The sequence below is a fragment of the Bidens hawaiensis genome, unplaced genomic scaffold (genome assembly GCF_021521415.1).
Source record: "Bidens hawaiensis isolate Kalapana, Puna unplaced genomic scaffold, B.hawaiensis_p1.1 tig00013528_1, whole genome shotgun sequence".
NCBI lineage: Eukaryota > Viridiplantae > Streptophyta > Magnoliopsida > Asterales > Asteraceae > Bidens > Bidens hawaiensis.
Genome location: NW_027492148.1, coordinates 556,219 through 570,645, shown reverse-complemented (window position 1 = coordinate 570,645; position 14,427 = coordinate 556,219). Strand labels below are relative to the sequence as shown.

The 14,427-nt window shown below is 34.0% G+C and overlaps 1 protein-coding gene across 1 annotated transcript; it reads left to right on the top strand.

The window, feature by feature from the left end:
* The first annotated feature begins 2,855 nt into the window (after positions 1-2,855).
* LOC143544346 (brefeldin A-inhibited guanine nucleotide-exchange protein 5-like) lies at positions 2,856-14,025 on the top strand. The gene is made up of 34 exons (XM_077036472.1): positions 2,856-3,048; positions 4,610-4,688; positions 4,801-5,053; positions 5,264-5,385; positions 5,482-5,540; positions 5,657-5,714; positions 5,791-5,875; positions 5,976-6,092; positions 6,247-6,305; positions 6,395-6,464; positions 6,557-6,625; positions 6,732-6,854; positions 6,935-6,988; positions 7,060-7,142; positions 7,720-7,816; positions 8,138-8,236; positions 8,345-8,533; positions 8,666-8,776; positions 8,872-9,056; positions 9,314-9,922; positions 10,002-10,419; positions 10,512-10,751; positions 10,830-10,953; positions 11,042-11,190; positions 11,419-11,772; positions 11,867-12,033; positions 12,120-12,253; positions 12,316-12,372; positions 12,515-12,681; positions 12,754-12,870; positions 12,949-13,085; positions 13,169-13,439; positions 13,529-13,624; positions 13,713-14,025. The coding sequence occupies exons 1-34, from the start codon at positions 2,946-2,948 to the stop codon at positions 13,773-13,775; spliced, it is 5,118 nt and encodes a 1,705-aa protein (XP_076892587.1). The 5' UTR covers positions 2,856-2,945; the 3' UTR covers positions 13,776-14,025.
* The last annotated feature ends 402 nt before the right edge of the window (positions 14,026-14,427 follow it).

The window sequence follows — 14,427 nt, the reverse complement described above, 5'->3', positions numbered from 1 at the left end:
CCATTACCGGAATATAGGAGACGGTTGAGGAATAAGCCGAGAGAGAGAGAGAGAGAGATTAAAATGGTTAGGGATTTGTTAGTGTAAGAATTACCGTATGAATGTTAGGTATTTATACACGAATTTCCTATTGTAATTAGAAACAAAAAATTAGGGAAACTTAATTAACTTAAAATAAGGACGAAAATTAGGGAATTATGATTAATTAATTTTTAAAATTTCAATTACTAAATGTAATGTTCATAAATTAAATCTATACTATATTTAAATACGGAATTAAACTTATTAATATAGAAATATAAATTACTAATTCAAAAATTGAGATCTTCTTTCTAGATGTGAAAATTAAAAAAAAAAATCATTTAGGAACAATAACACTTTTAAACCAAAAAAAGAATACAAAAATGGACTATACAAAAACAACACAAAATAAAAACCTTAGGCAAAAAGCTAATGGTGTTTGTTAAAGAGAGTTTGAAGGTATAAGAATTACCGTATGAAACTTAACTATTTATACGGATTGAACTATGGTTGACTAAATTATAGAAGGAATATATACAGGGAATTTATTAGAAACAAATAATTAAGGAATTTCAAAAAATTTAAAAAAACTTAAAGTAAGAACGATAAGTAAGGAATTAAGATTAATAGATTTTCAAATTTTGAATTTACTAAAATGTAATGTTCCAAATTTAGATTATTATAAATATAATATTATTTAATTTAAATTTAAATGTTGACTATATTTAAACAGACGGAAATAAACTTATTAATTTACAAAAATATAATTAATCATCAATTATAACACCGTATATGTAATTTATAAAATAACAATGTCTATAATATATAAAATTACAATAATTTTTTATATAATGAAGTACTGAATCATATGATTGAAAGTTATAAAAATAATCAACATAATATAATTAATCAACATTTAATTATATATTAATAAGTAGAAACATAATTAAAAAAGATTCAAAATTAAACATTAAATGAAAGATTTAAGAGAATACTTTAAGAGAATTAATTAGTCTTATTTTAATTTATTATTGATTTATTTAATTAAGATGAAAAATGGAGAAACTATTGATATACATGGAAACTCTATGAACAACCAATAAGAAGGGGGGATTTTGACATAAATCCTATTGCTTTAATAGTATAGTTAGATTAGTTTGATTCAAGTTTTCATAATGCTAAAAGTTTGTTTAAATATTCATTATAAACAAAACCCTAGAATTGAGAAAGTATTCGAATAATCTTATAAGAAAATAGGATTAAGAAATTGGATAGTGAAACCAGATCTGGTGAGAATTAAGGGGTTGGTCTGAAGGAAAATGGAGATCAGAAATAAGATGAAACTAGGGTTTTTTAGGTTGTAACATGATCTTGATTAGTGACGAAAAGGGGAAAAATTAAAATGATAATAATAAAAAAAAGGAAAAAAATAATATAAAACATAAAATTTCTGTTTACCCCCTCAACTAATTTGAATGACATTTTTAGTTCAAAACATTAATGAGGTTAGTATTCCTTTAGACGGGGAGTGGTATAAGAAAATATGGTGAAAGTTGGGAGTGGTAGGCAACAAATCGAAAGTCGGGAGTGTTATCTACCAATGAGAGAAAATTGAGAGTATTAAAAACCAATATCCCTATTATATATAGCCTTATTTGTTTCTTATAATAATTTTTTAAGTGAAAAAGAAACTAATATTGTTTGAAATTGCTCGATGTTCGATCAAAAAATGCTCGGTTTGATTTTGGCTCGTTTCATTTTTCGCTCGGTTCAAATTCCAGCCGTTCGGTTCGGCTCGGCTCGTGAACCACCCTACATGCATGCGATATATAGACACCAGATACCATACCATATGTATATGACTCATATATGCCTGCCTATACGGGTTATATAAATGGTAAAGTATGTCATAAGACGTTGAATTGGAAAGTATACACGACGTACATAACTATACATGTCATATATTTATTCAATTTATGTTTTATAGTTTTAAAAAATTACAACTTTTAATAGGATTTCATAACAAATTCCTAATTTTTGTTAGTGAGCTACGCCCTTCAGAATATAACAAGGCAAGAATCTCATGCGACACATAAAAGTAGTTGTCTATATGATTTGCGAACGCCTATATAGGCTATATAGGACTGAGGCTGTGTACAAGACACCATGGCAATAACACTTCATATAGACATATGTAAGCAAATTGGTCTAACACCTTTGTACCTATACGCCTCCTATTTACCACACACTGAATTGAATGGAAACTTTTAAGATATGAAAATTTACCAAAGTGGAAAGAATGAGCATGTAACATCGTAACATATTACTCTTTAAGAGGAGACGTAGCGGATCCGTGAAAGAGTCGGGAAAAGCCATCTCTAGACTTGGAACTTTTGGGAACATCATATAAGGTTTGATCATATACCCTTGGTCTTTAAAAGAGATATTATAAAAAGATTCACATATTTATAATTTTTTATAGTAAATCGAAATTCTATGCTATTAGCGTTACACATAATCGACTATAAGAGGTTATATATGACACACACAATTTTTCCGGTTAAAATATCATGAAAAATACAAGTAACACAACACACATAAATTTAACCACCACATCCTAAATAAATCATTTTCGTGATTTACTCCTAAAAATTTTAATTTAACACACCGTATAAAAAAAGCGTATCTATAAGTATAATATTATTATTGTTTCACAAAGCCATAGACAGAGACAGTAATAAAAGTGTTAAACCCACAACTCGTTGAATCTAAGGGTTCCTTGTTAATTAATAAAACTTGATCAGAGATCTGAAGCTCCAACTGAAACCAATATCACGATCTCACCAATCAATCAATAGCTACCAGATCGACGACTTCCAATTCAAACCATTTCACTAATTGCAAAGTGAATCATCGAAGATAAGATGGCTGCGGGAGGATTCGTTACTCGGGCATTTGAATCGATGCTCAAGGAGTGTTCCGGCAAGAAGTATACATCTCTTCAGACTGCAATTCAATCCTACTTAGGTTTGTTGCTGTTTCATATATCTTATTACTTTTTAATTAGCTTAGATCTTTTAATTCAATGCGAATGTGTGTTTAATTTCTGATAACTTTATTGTTTCTATTAACATTTTCTGTATCGGTTATCCGCGATTCAAGGATCTATGTTAGTTAGTTAGTATTTGGGGACTGTGTACAAGCTGTTCTTGATTACATACACTTAGGAAGTTGTAGGAAGGGTATCAAACAATTGGAACCGTCTCGTCCGTCCAACTTTATGATGTTACATTTTAGTTAGGGTTTCACTTTTCTATTTCTAGTTTCTACATTTTAGAACTTTCTTCAGTTTTTTTCCATGATAATTGTGATATTTTGCGATCCATTGAGTCTTTGTACTTTTCCTAAATTTAGGAGACCGTGTAGGATAAACTTAACCTGTGAATATAGCATATAAGTGTTGAGGAATTAGAAAGTTATAGTATCGCAGAAACACAATGCCTCAGCAGTAATATTCATTTGACAGTAACATTGATCTATTTGGTGGTTCTTGAGTTGTTATTAAGATGAACACTTTGCATACTGTTAGAGATGAGCTTTGAAATTCTTGTTAGCTTGGTGTGAGGTAAAAGTCCAAGTGATAAAATCAAGTTCGTATTTAGGGGATGAAGGGAGGGTTTTGCTCTCATCACACATTGCTATAATTTTGTTGCTTTTACATATATTTAGTTGTTAGAAACTATTGTAAGTTAATTACTAATTGTTTTTTGGTATTCCGTGTGTAACAATGGTTACTAGTGACTTGCACTTTTGATAAGGGGAGAATGAAATAACTAGGTTTGAGTCACTAATGCTGCTTAAAGTCAATTGATACGGGCAGGAATTTCGTAAATTAGGCGTGGACTGTGGCTGTAATTACACATTATCATTGTAAAAAAAAATTGAATTAGCAGTGGCTAGAATCCTACATTTGTATAGAACAGAATTCATTAATTTCACGTCACTTTCTTCCAACATTTCTTTCTATAAGGTGGGAAAACCTGGGAGTTCTTTAGTATAAAGGACATACTTAAGTTTTGGGTAGCACTTATTGGAATGTGATGATATGTGAACGCTGAGTCACTAACCTAAGTAATATCAGGTGGGTACCATTGATTAAAATGATTATTACTGAAGTTAGAAGCATCTAAGTGTTATGGAGTGTTGTTGTTCTTACATCCCCTTCGCATGGCAGTTAGGGTTTTTTTTTTGGTTTTAACTTCTTGACTATCTAATCTTCAATCATCCATTTCTTTGCAAAGCAGTTTTATCTGATGTAAAATTGGAAATGTGTTTTAAAGGTAAACTGCCTTATATATTAAATTTCATATTTTAACAGTTCTAACCAGAAATTAGTACGTACACTAATTAACAACCAGGTATACACAAAATCAGTATAATCGTGTACAACAGCTTACAGTGCTGAGGCATATGCTGATCTTTAAAATTTGGTGGTTCTTTGTTAAATGCAATAAAATAGGATTTATGCCTAGTTTTTTTTATTGGTAATTTCATCACATATTGGTTTCGTTTCTTCTTGCATTTTCAGACAATTCAAAGGAGATAAATAAAGAGTCGGTATCAAGTGAGACAAACAAAGTGACATCTTCAGATGGAGGAGAAAAGAGGTGATTACCATTTATGTTATTATAAGATATAGTGGACTTCATTTATATATGCACTTTACATGCAATTAACTGTGACATGAGAATTTGTTACCAATAAACTTACATGTTTTAGTGTGCCTGAAACTGATGATGGGACTGCAACAAAGGAAGCGGAATCAGATGCAACAGCTTCAGCTTCACACGACACTGAGGCGGTGGAAACCAGTGGTGGTCCAACAGCATCAAGTGGCAATGTCAAGACAACTTTGGCTAGTGCTGGCCATGCCTTGGAAGGATCCGAGTCTGAGCTTGTTCTTAATCCATTAAGGCTTGCATTTGAGACCAAAAGCCCCAAAGTCATTGAGCTTGCATTGGATTGTCTTCACGTAAGCCAGTCTCTTTATTCTAGCATTAACCCTAGACAGGCTTGCAAAATTTGTTTTACTCTACAAAAGTTATAGTCTTACTCACATTTTGTAGCCCCATTTATGTTTAAATGTCTATATTGTAACAAAAGTTTATAAAGCTTATGATTAGTGTGTTATGTACAAGAGATGCGTGCTAAAAGTTAATTGACACTTTTTTTGTAAGTGCAGAAACTCATTGCATATGACCATCTAGAGGGTGATCCTGGTCTAGAAAATGGTAAAAATGGTCCTTTGTTTACAGAGATTCTGAATATGGTCTGCAGTTGTGTGGACAATTCCTCACCAGACAGGTAACTTATTTTTGTATTTTCTTTATTCTTTCAGATTAGTGTTCTTTCCCAAAGAATACCATCTAATTACAATAATGTATGTGGAATTTCATGCAGTACAACTCTTCAAGTCTTGAAAGTGCTACTTACTGCTGTCGCATCTGCCAAATTTAGAGGTAATCTTGTTATGTGCTGTCACTGCTGTGAAATAATGACACTATGCAATAAGAGGAATTTACATTTAATTTTGCTTATGTATTTCTTTGTTTGTTTTTCTTTTTATTTAACACAGTACACGGGGAAGCTTTGTTGGGGGTAATTAGAGTCTGTTACAACATTGCTCTTAATAGGTAACTGTTGAAGTTATTCCAGAGTTCATTTCACTTTGACGAAGTGAACTAATTAACGTCTCTTTTGAATGCTTAGTAAAAGTCCTATAAACCAAGCTACATCCAAGGCTATGCTAACACAAATGATCAGCATAGTTTTCAGGCGAATGGAAGCGGATCTGGTTTGTAATTTTGAATTTTGCATTGATTATTTTTCTTGCTCTATTCACAAGAAGAAATTAGCAGATTGTATTATGTTTCTTTTTTTTTTTTGCAATTCAGATGTCATCAAATAAACAAAGTAGCTCAACCACAAAGCTTGAAGAAAGTTCTTCAAATGACACCCCTATTGCACCTCTCGAGGAGCTTCAAAATCTTGCTGGTGGGACTGACATAAAGGTGCTTAAATGCTCATTATTTTAGAAGCTCATGTTCCAAAAATTAGTTGCATTAAAGTTGTGGTTTTTCTCAGACTGGCCAATTGAATAAGTTTGGCGATGATTCCAATATTTTTGTGTTTGCTTTGTAAGATGCGTGATTGTTTATTATACAGGGTCTAGAGGCAGTTCTTGACAAGGCTGTGAAACTTGAAGATGGTGGAAAGACTACTCGGTATATATTATATATTCTTGTCTAGAAAGTTTGGTTACTTATGATACATGGAAATACTTATACTTTGTCTTGTTTATTATTATTATAAGTGGGATTGACCAGGAGAGCATGAGCATTGGACAACGTGATGCTTTGCTTCTTTTCCGCACCCTTTGCAAGGTTTCAAGTTTTCCTTATACATGCTTCTTGTAGCCAAAAAGTTTTTGGCTACAAAATGAATGAAATTTTTTATTTTATTTTGGTTATTACAGATGGGTATGAAGGAAGATAATGATGAAGTTACTGTGAAGACACGTATTCTCTCTCTCGAACTTCTACAGGTTAATTTCTTTTACTGTTTTAACTTCTAATGGTTGGATCCTTGATCTTCTTTATTCTGACCGATGGGCATTTGTTAAAACAAAATCTGACCGATGGACTTTGCAGGGGTTGTTGGAGGGCGTTAGCAACTCCTTCACTAAGAACTTTACCATCATTGACTCTGTTAAAGCCTACCTATCATATGTGTTATTACGCGCATCAGTTTCACAATCACCAGCCATCTTTCAGGTAAGCTGGATGCTTACATTAATGTTTTTTGAAATGAATGTATTTCTTGCTTATAACATACATTTTTTTTATCTTGCCAGTATGCAACAGGAATTTTCGCTGTGCTATTGTTGCGTTTTAGGGAAAGCCTTAAGGTACTCATAAAGTTTAGAGAACCCAAATTTATATATGTTTGCTTATATCTTGTATTAATATTATTTTTCAGGTTGAAATTGGTATCTTCTTTCCGTTGATTGTTTTGAGGTCTTTGGATGGTTCTGAACTCAACCTCAAATTAAGTGTTTTCCGGTATTTTTTTCCTTAATTATTGTCTCATATTTGTTTAAATCCTTGTTTTTCATACTATTCATATTGGTTCTCTCAAATTTATTAAGTTATGACCTTTCTCTACAAACGCCCTGCTTGCGGTGCGCGCATATAATGCATATATGTGTGAACCCTCGGGTGGGCAAAAGTGAAATTGCACTAATTTTGACGTTATTTAACTAATCTCGTGAAAATAACGTTAAAAGTGGCGGAAGGTTAATCAGGCATCATGTGGTGGCGTTGATAGCCGAAAGACAAGGGTACATGCACCAATCAGCCGGTGTCCCGATGATTGAGTGCTATGTGCCTTATGTCGAAGGCTTGATGCAATACTATCGAGCCGGGGGTCTCACCGGAAGCAGCCTCTCTATCCCTATGGGGTAGAGGTAAGGCTGTCTACATCTTACCCTCCTCAGACCCTACCATAGCTTTGCTATTGGTGGGATATACTGAGTACGATGATGATGATGATGATGATGATGACCTTTCTCTACAAAATTTAATCAAATCCCTGAATAGATTTGTTTCTTATCTCTCTTATTTGTTAAAAACGTTGCAGAATGCTGGAGAAAGTTTGTAAGGATCCACAGATGCTTGTTGATCTCTATGTGAATTATGACTGTGATCTTGATGCTCCAAATTCATTTGAAAGAATGGTAATCTGTCACTTTGATCTCTGTACAGATGGCGATTACCACTCATTTACTTATGAATCAGTTGATTTAGGTTATGTTTTGTTCCAAACTGGGCAAGTTGAAAAGCCTAGCCAAAAGGGGAACTGGTCAGGGGGGATTAAAACTTAAAAGTCACCCAAAGTTTTTTTCTTTTCTTAACGCACTAAACATCCTAAATCCTATTTAGTCAAAGATCTAAGTTATTTCATTAATATTGTTTTTGTAATACCAGTTAACTCATTATAAATAAAAGAAAAAGAAATGAACAAATAGTTATTCTTGTCATTTTGTCTTTAAATTTAGGTAACAACCCTATCAAGAATTGCCCAAGGGACACAAAGTGTGGATCCAAATTCAGTTAATGCTACTCAAATTGGATTAATCAAAGGCTCATCACTGCAGGTTTCTATATATTCTTGTATAAAAGTTGCTTTTTTTTGCATGCATTTTTCAAGGGTGCCAGCATTGTTTATTCTTTAAACATGTTTACTTTTGTTCCTCATGTTTTAGTGCCTCGTGAGTGTGTTAAAATCACTAGTTGACTGGGAGAAGCTGCGAAGAGAGACAAAGCAGAATGAACACCAAAAATCAATTGAAGAAGATTCTTCAGCTACAGAATCTAAAGGTACTGGTGATGTGGCAAATAACTTTGAGAAAGCCAAAGCTCATAAATCTACCTTGGAAGCTGCAATTGCTGAGGTACTTCATATGGTTTGACTTTTGAGGTCAACGTGGCTTTCTTTCTATCTCAAAAGTTACATGAATTGATCTTAAGATTTCATAGAACTGCATTCAGCTTTATAGTAATTCTTAAGTATTAATAATTTGCAGTTTAACCGTCATCCTGTGAAGGGTATTGAGTTTTTGAAATCGAATAAGTTGGTGGAGAATACACCAGTTTCAGTTGCCCAGTTTCTTAGAAATACACCTAGCTTGGACAAGGTATGATAGTTATTTTTTTAATCTTGACAATTTAAGATAATAAGATACATGCAGAATTAGCTTTTTATTATTTATTTATTTTTCTGAACTTTTAGGCGATGATTGGTGATTACTTGGGTCAACATGAGGAATTTCCTCTTGCTGTAATGCATGCTTATGTTGATTCTATGAACTTTTCTGGAATGAAATTTCATGCCGCGATTCGTGAATTTCTGAGAGGTTTTCGGCTTCCTGGTGAAGCACAGAAGATTGACCGTATAATGGAAAAATTTGCAGAACGGTAAGCATCTTTGTAGATTTTCTCTCGTTTAAGTTATCATACCAGTAGCTTGTTTTATGTTCAAACTTAGAAGTGACAAAATGGATAGATTGACCCGCTTATAAGTAATATGGTTGGAAGTTGTCTTTAGTTCAACTTAACTCTAATTTGCTGTATAGTTTAGCTTTTCTTTGACCTTTTTTGAGAACTATTATCATGCATTTATCTTTTTTCTGACTACTGAGTGTTTCTTATACTGCTTGTTGCTTTTTTTTCAGATACTGTGCAGATAATCCAGGTCTTTTTAAGAATGCAGATACTGCTTATGTTCTTGCATATGCAGTTATATTGTTAAACACAGATGCTCATAATCCAATGGTGTATCCCAAAATGTCTAAACCCGAGTTTGTGCGAATGAATGCAACAAATGATCCAGAAGAAAGTGCACCAACAGAACTTTTGGAGGAAATATATGATTCTATTGTGAACGAAGAGATAAAAATGAAAGATGACTCTACAGGTATGGAGAAAAACAGCAAAAAGCCTGAGGGCATTATTGGTATTCTTAATCTTGCTCTCCCAAAACAGAAAAGTCAAACTGATACCCAGTCAGAGAGTGAAGCTATTATCAAACAAACACAAGCAATTTTTAGGAACCAAGGGGCAAAAAGGGGAACATTTTATACGTCACATAAGATTGAGCTTGTTAGACCCATGGTTGAAGCTGTAGGGTGGCCACTGCTTGCTACATTTGCAGTAAGTATGGAAGAAAGAGAAAATAAAAATAGAGTGTTTTTATGTATGGAAGGATTTAAAGCTGGAATTCACATTACACATGTGCTTGGAATGGATACCATGCGTTATGCTTTTTTGACATCACTCATCAGGTAATATTTTAAGTTGATTGCCTAATTATCTATATACCTGTAGTAGTTCTTAAATGAAGTTATGTATTGTGTGTTACAGATACACTTTCTTACACGCGCCCAAAGATTTGCGTAGTAAAAATGTGGAAGCAATAAGGACATTGCTTGATATAAGTGACACAGAGCCCGATGCACTTCAAGACACTTGGAATGCGGTTTTGGAGTGCACCTCCCGGCTAGAGTATATTGTATCTACTCCTGCTATGGCTGCAACTGTTATGTTTGGTTCAAATCAGATCTCTAAGGACGCTGTTCTTCAATCTTTAAGGGAATTGGCGGGAAAACCGTCTGAGCAAGTTTTTGTGAATAGTGTTAAACTCCCGAGTGAGTCGGTGGTTGAGTTTTTTACCGCTTTGTGTAATGTTTCTGCTGAGGAGTTGAAGCAGAACCCGGCTCGTGTTTATAGCTTGCAAAAACTTGTGGAGATCAGTTATTACAATATGGCTCGTATTCGTATGGTAATCACTTCATCCAGTCAATTATGTTTGATATTAAAGGTGGCAAAATTATTCTCTTTTGAATGACTAACATTATGCATAAAACTTTGCAGGTGTGGGCTAGAATATGGTCTGTTCTTGCTAATCATTTTATATCAGCTGGGAGCCATCATGAAGAGAAAATAGCAATGTATGCTATAGATTCTCTAAGACAACTTGGCATGAAATACTTGGAGCGTGCAGAACTTGCTAACTTCACATTCCAGAATGATATCTTGAAACCGTTTGTTGTGCTTATGAGGAATAGTCGGAGTGAATCTATCAGAAGATTGATTGTTGATTGCATTGTTCAGGTATGCCTACCTTATTTTTAAATTTATTTGACCATGGAATTGGATGTTTGAAAGTGAAACATGATGTTTTCCAAACAGATGATCAAATCAAAAGTTGGAAGCATTAAATCTGGTTGGCGAAGTGTTTTCATGATATTCACCGCTGCTGCAGATGACGACTTGGAACCAATTGTTGAAAGTGCTTTTGAGAATGTAGAACAGGGTATTTTATAATTATACTTATTAATATTTTTATTTCCTGATTATAAAGAATAATGGTTTTAACATATCAACATTATTCAAACTCGCAGTTATATTGGAGCACTTTGATCAAGTTGTTGGGGACTGTTTTATGGACTGTGTCAATTGTCTAATTGGTTTTGCTAACAATAAAACTTCTCACCGCATCAGCTTAAAGGCAATTGCCCTTCTTCGCATATGTGAGGACCGACTTGCAGAGGTTTGTTTCTTTACACATGTTAATTTGTCTACTTTATTTTCAAATATTTATTCAGTTTACCAAATACGATTATGAGAATTATGTTGATAAGAACCTGATTTTTTGAATAAATGATTTAGGATATTTCATGCATTAAAATTCTGTTTAGGAGGTTTTCACACTGTTGACCCATTTGACCATTTTATCTGTTTCTAATGAATGAATCCACCTTTTGTTTTTATCTTCCAGGGCCTTGTGCCAGGTGGCAGCCTGAAGCCCATTGATGACAATGCAGACGCAAGTGTCGATATTACTGAGCATTATTGGTTCCCAATGCTTGCTGGTTTATCTGATCTAACATCTGACCCACGACCCGAAGTCAGCAACTGTGCTCTAGAAGTATTGTTTGACTTGTTGAACGAAAGAGGAAGCAAATTCTCATCAAATTTCTGGGAAAGCATTTTCCATCGTGTTCTATTTCCTATATTTGATCACATACGACATGCTGGAAAAGAAACTGCATCTTATGGAGATGAATGGATTCGTGAAACTAGTGTTCACTCATTACAGTTGTTATGCAACCTCTTCAACACCTTTTACAAGGTGTGTAGAAAGCTGAAGCATGTGTGTTAATTGTGTTTAACCTTTATAGTTTAAATTCATTATTACTCATCAAATTATTAAAATTGTCTTGCAGGAAGTATGTTTCATGCTTCCACCACTGCTAAATTTGCTCTTAGATTGTGCCAAAAAGACAGACCAATCAGTGGCCTCAATTTCCCTTGCTGCATTGGTCCACCTCATAGAGGTTGGTGGACACCAATTCAGTGACAGTGACTGGGACACCTTGTTGAAAAGCATAAGGTGTGTTTTTTAAAATTTTTTAACAATAGTTCGTATTTGTCTGTTTGCGTTTCCTTGTTTATATTCACACGCACTGTTTTTCACAGAGATGCTACATACACAACTCAACCTCTTGAGCTACTCAATGCTTTGGGTCTAGAAAGTGGTAAGAGTCGGTCGGTTATTTCTAGAGATTTAGAGGGCCCCACAAATGATAATGCTTCAGTTCTTTCTGCTAATGGTAAGTGATTTGGTTGTCATATTTGTGCTAAATCTTTGCAGATAATAATATTTCTGTAACAGGTCAAGTACAAGACATTCAAGAAGGAAGACCATCAATGGATCTGCATGAATCTGAAGGTCATGACTCTTTTTAATTCTTTACATGTAACAATTTTGATAATATTTCAAGCTGCGCATCCAAACACAGAATGAATATGCCAACTCTTCAAGTTGACTTGATAGATTGAGAACAAACACAAGTGACACTTACGTTTTGCAGGTCAAACACCTTCACCCGGGAAGATCCAAAAAGCATCTGAATCTGCAGATTTGCAAAGAAGTCAAACATTTGGTCAACGACTAATGGGAAACCTCTTTGCTAGAAGTTTTACCTCTACGCCCAAGAATCCAGCTTCAGATGCTGCAGTACCAGCTTCACCATCAAAGGTACTTTGCTTTTGGTTCGTGGGCCCCATCTTTTAAAATTTAAAATTAACTTTTAACTTTGATTATTGGCAGTCTATGGATATTGTGGAAAATGAAACTGAAGATTTGACCGAAAGTCCATTTATGGGAACTGTAAGGGGCAAATGTGTAACACAGTTGCTACTACTAGGTGCCATTGATAGCATCCAGGTAAACAAATGTTTATTCAAAACATGACAAATAATAAAAAGATAATGGGTTTTTAGTAACTTTTGTCAAAATATGCAGAAAAAGTATTGGAGCAAGTTAAAGGCATATCAAAAGATTACAATATTGGAAATTTTGTTCTCTATGTTGGAGTTTTCCGCATCATATAATTCATACACAAATCTCAGACTACGTATGCAACACATCTCTTCTGAAAGGTTAGTTTGTCCTGCATCATATTGAAATTTTTAATGTTCGTATATTCTGTTATTCTGACACATGGCAATTTGTAATTGGTCAGGCCACCATTGAACCTTCTACGCCAGGAGTTAGCTGGGACTAACATTTATTTAGACGCATTACAAAAGACAACTTCTCAGGTCGACCCGACTCAAAACGGTTCTGTTGATGAAGATGATGACGTGACAGTTAAAACTAATGCTGAAGAGAAGCTTGTGTCGTTTTGTGGACAAGTACTAAAAGAAGCATCTGAATTCCAGTCAAGCATTGGAGAGACCAATAACATGGAGATTCATCAAGTTCTCGGTTTACGTTCCCCAATCATCGTTACGGTATCGCCGTTTTCCATCTGACATCATTATATTTATTCTGTTTGAAGGGTATTTTAGTCATTTGATGTATACATTTATGCGTGTTTCAGGTTCTTAAGGGCATGTGTATAATGGACAGTCAGATATTTAAGAAACACCTCAGAAGTTTCTACCCTTTAATCACCAAGCTTGTATGCTGTGAGCAGGTATATTTTTAATTATATTCGACACTGATTATTTATGAAGGTTATAAGGTTATATATATAACGAGTGAGCATGTCTATTTCATCGCAGATGGACATTCGTGGTGCTGTTGCCGACCTTTTCAGCATGCAACTGAACGCACTTGTGCAGTAGTGATTCGTGATAGCAAGTAACATTTGGATACTTTTTGAGCAGACCTTAGCCGCACGATATGTTTTTGTATTTGATGATGTATACATGTGACGACTAGTTTTATTGTAGCATAAATACAAAACGACATGAAGTCTTCTTGGTTGTAGGACATGTTCGTTGAAACCTTAAATAAGACATGGGTAAAGCTAGTTAATTGGTGTGGTCTTCTTTTGTACCTAGATTTTCTGTTTGAGTGTTCTATGGTGCCACAAAACAGTTTGTTATTCTATTGTATTCTAAACAAGCTTTTATTGCTAGCAAAGTGCATTGGCCATGGCTTTGATTGAAGCTTGTCCTGAGTGTTGAAGCATATAAAACTTGGTGATTGATTTTGAATAGAGTTTTTAAAAATTGTTGAGATTATTTATCAGATATCTTTAATGTTATTAAGAAAGTGAAATGCGAAAGTTAATTGGGAAACACAAATCAACAATAGTACAACAATTTTATAATTAGAATTGTGTTGTGGGCTAACTAAAAAGTGCAGAACGTTCGGTCACATCATTGTCATGTAGACAATGGGCTAACCTTTTAACTATTATGTTGTGGTTAAACTAATATTTAAATAAAAAATATGTTTGTGTGTTTGCATGTGATTAGTGGAGAGAAACAG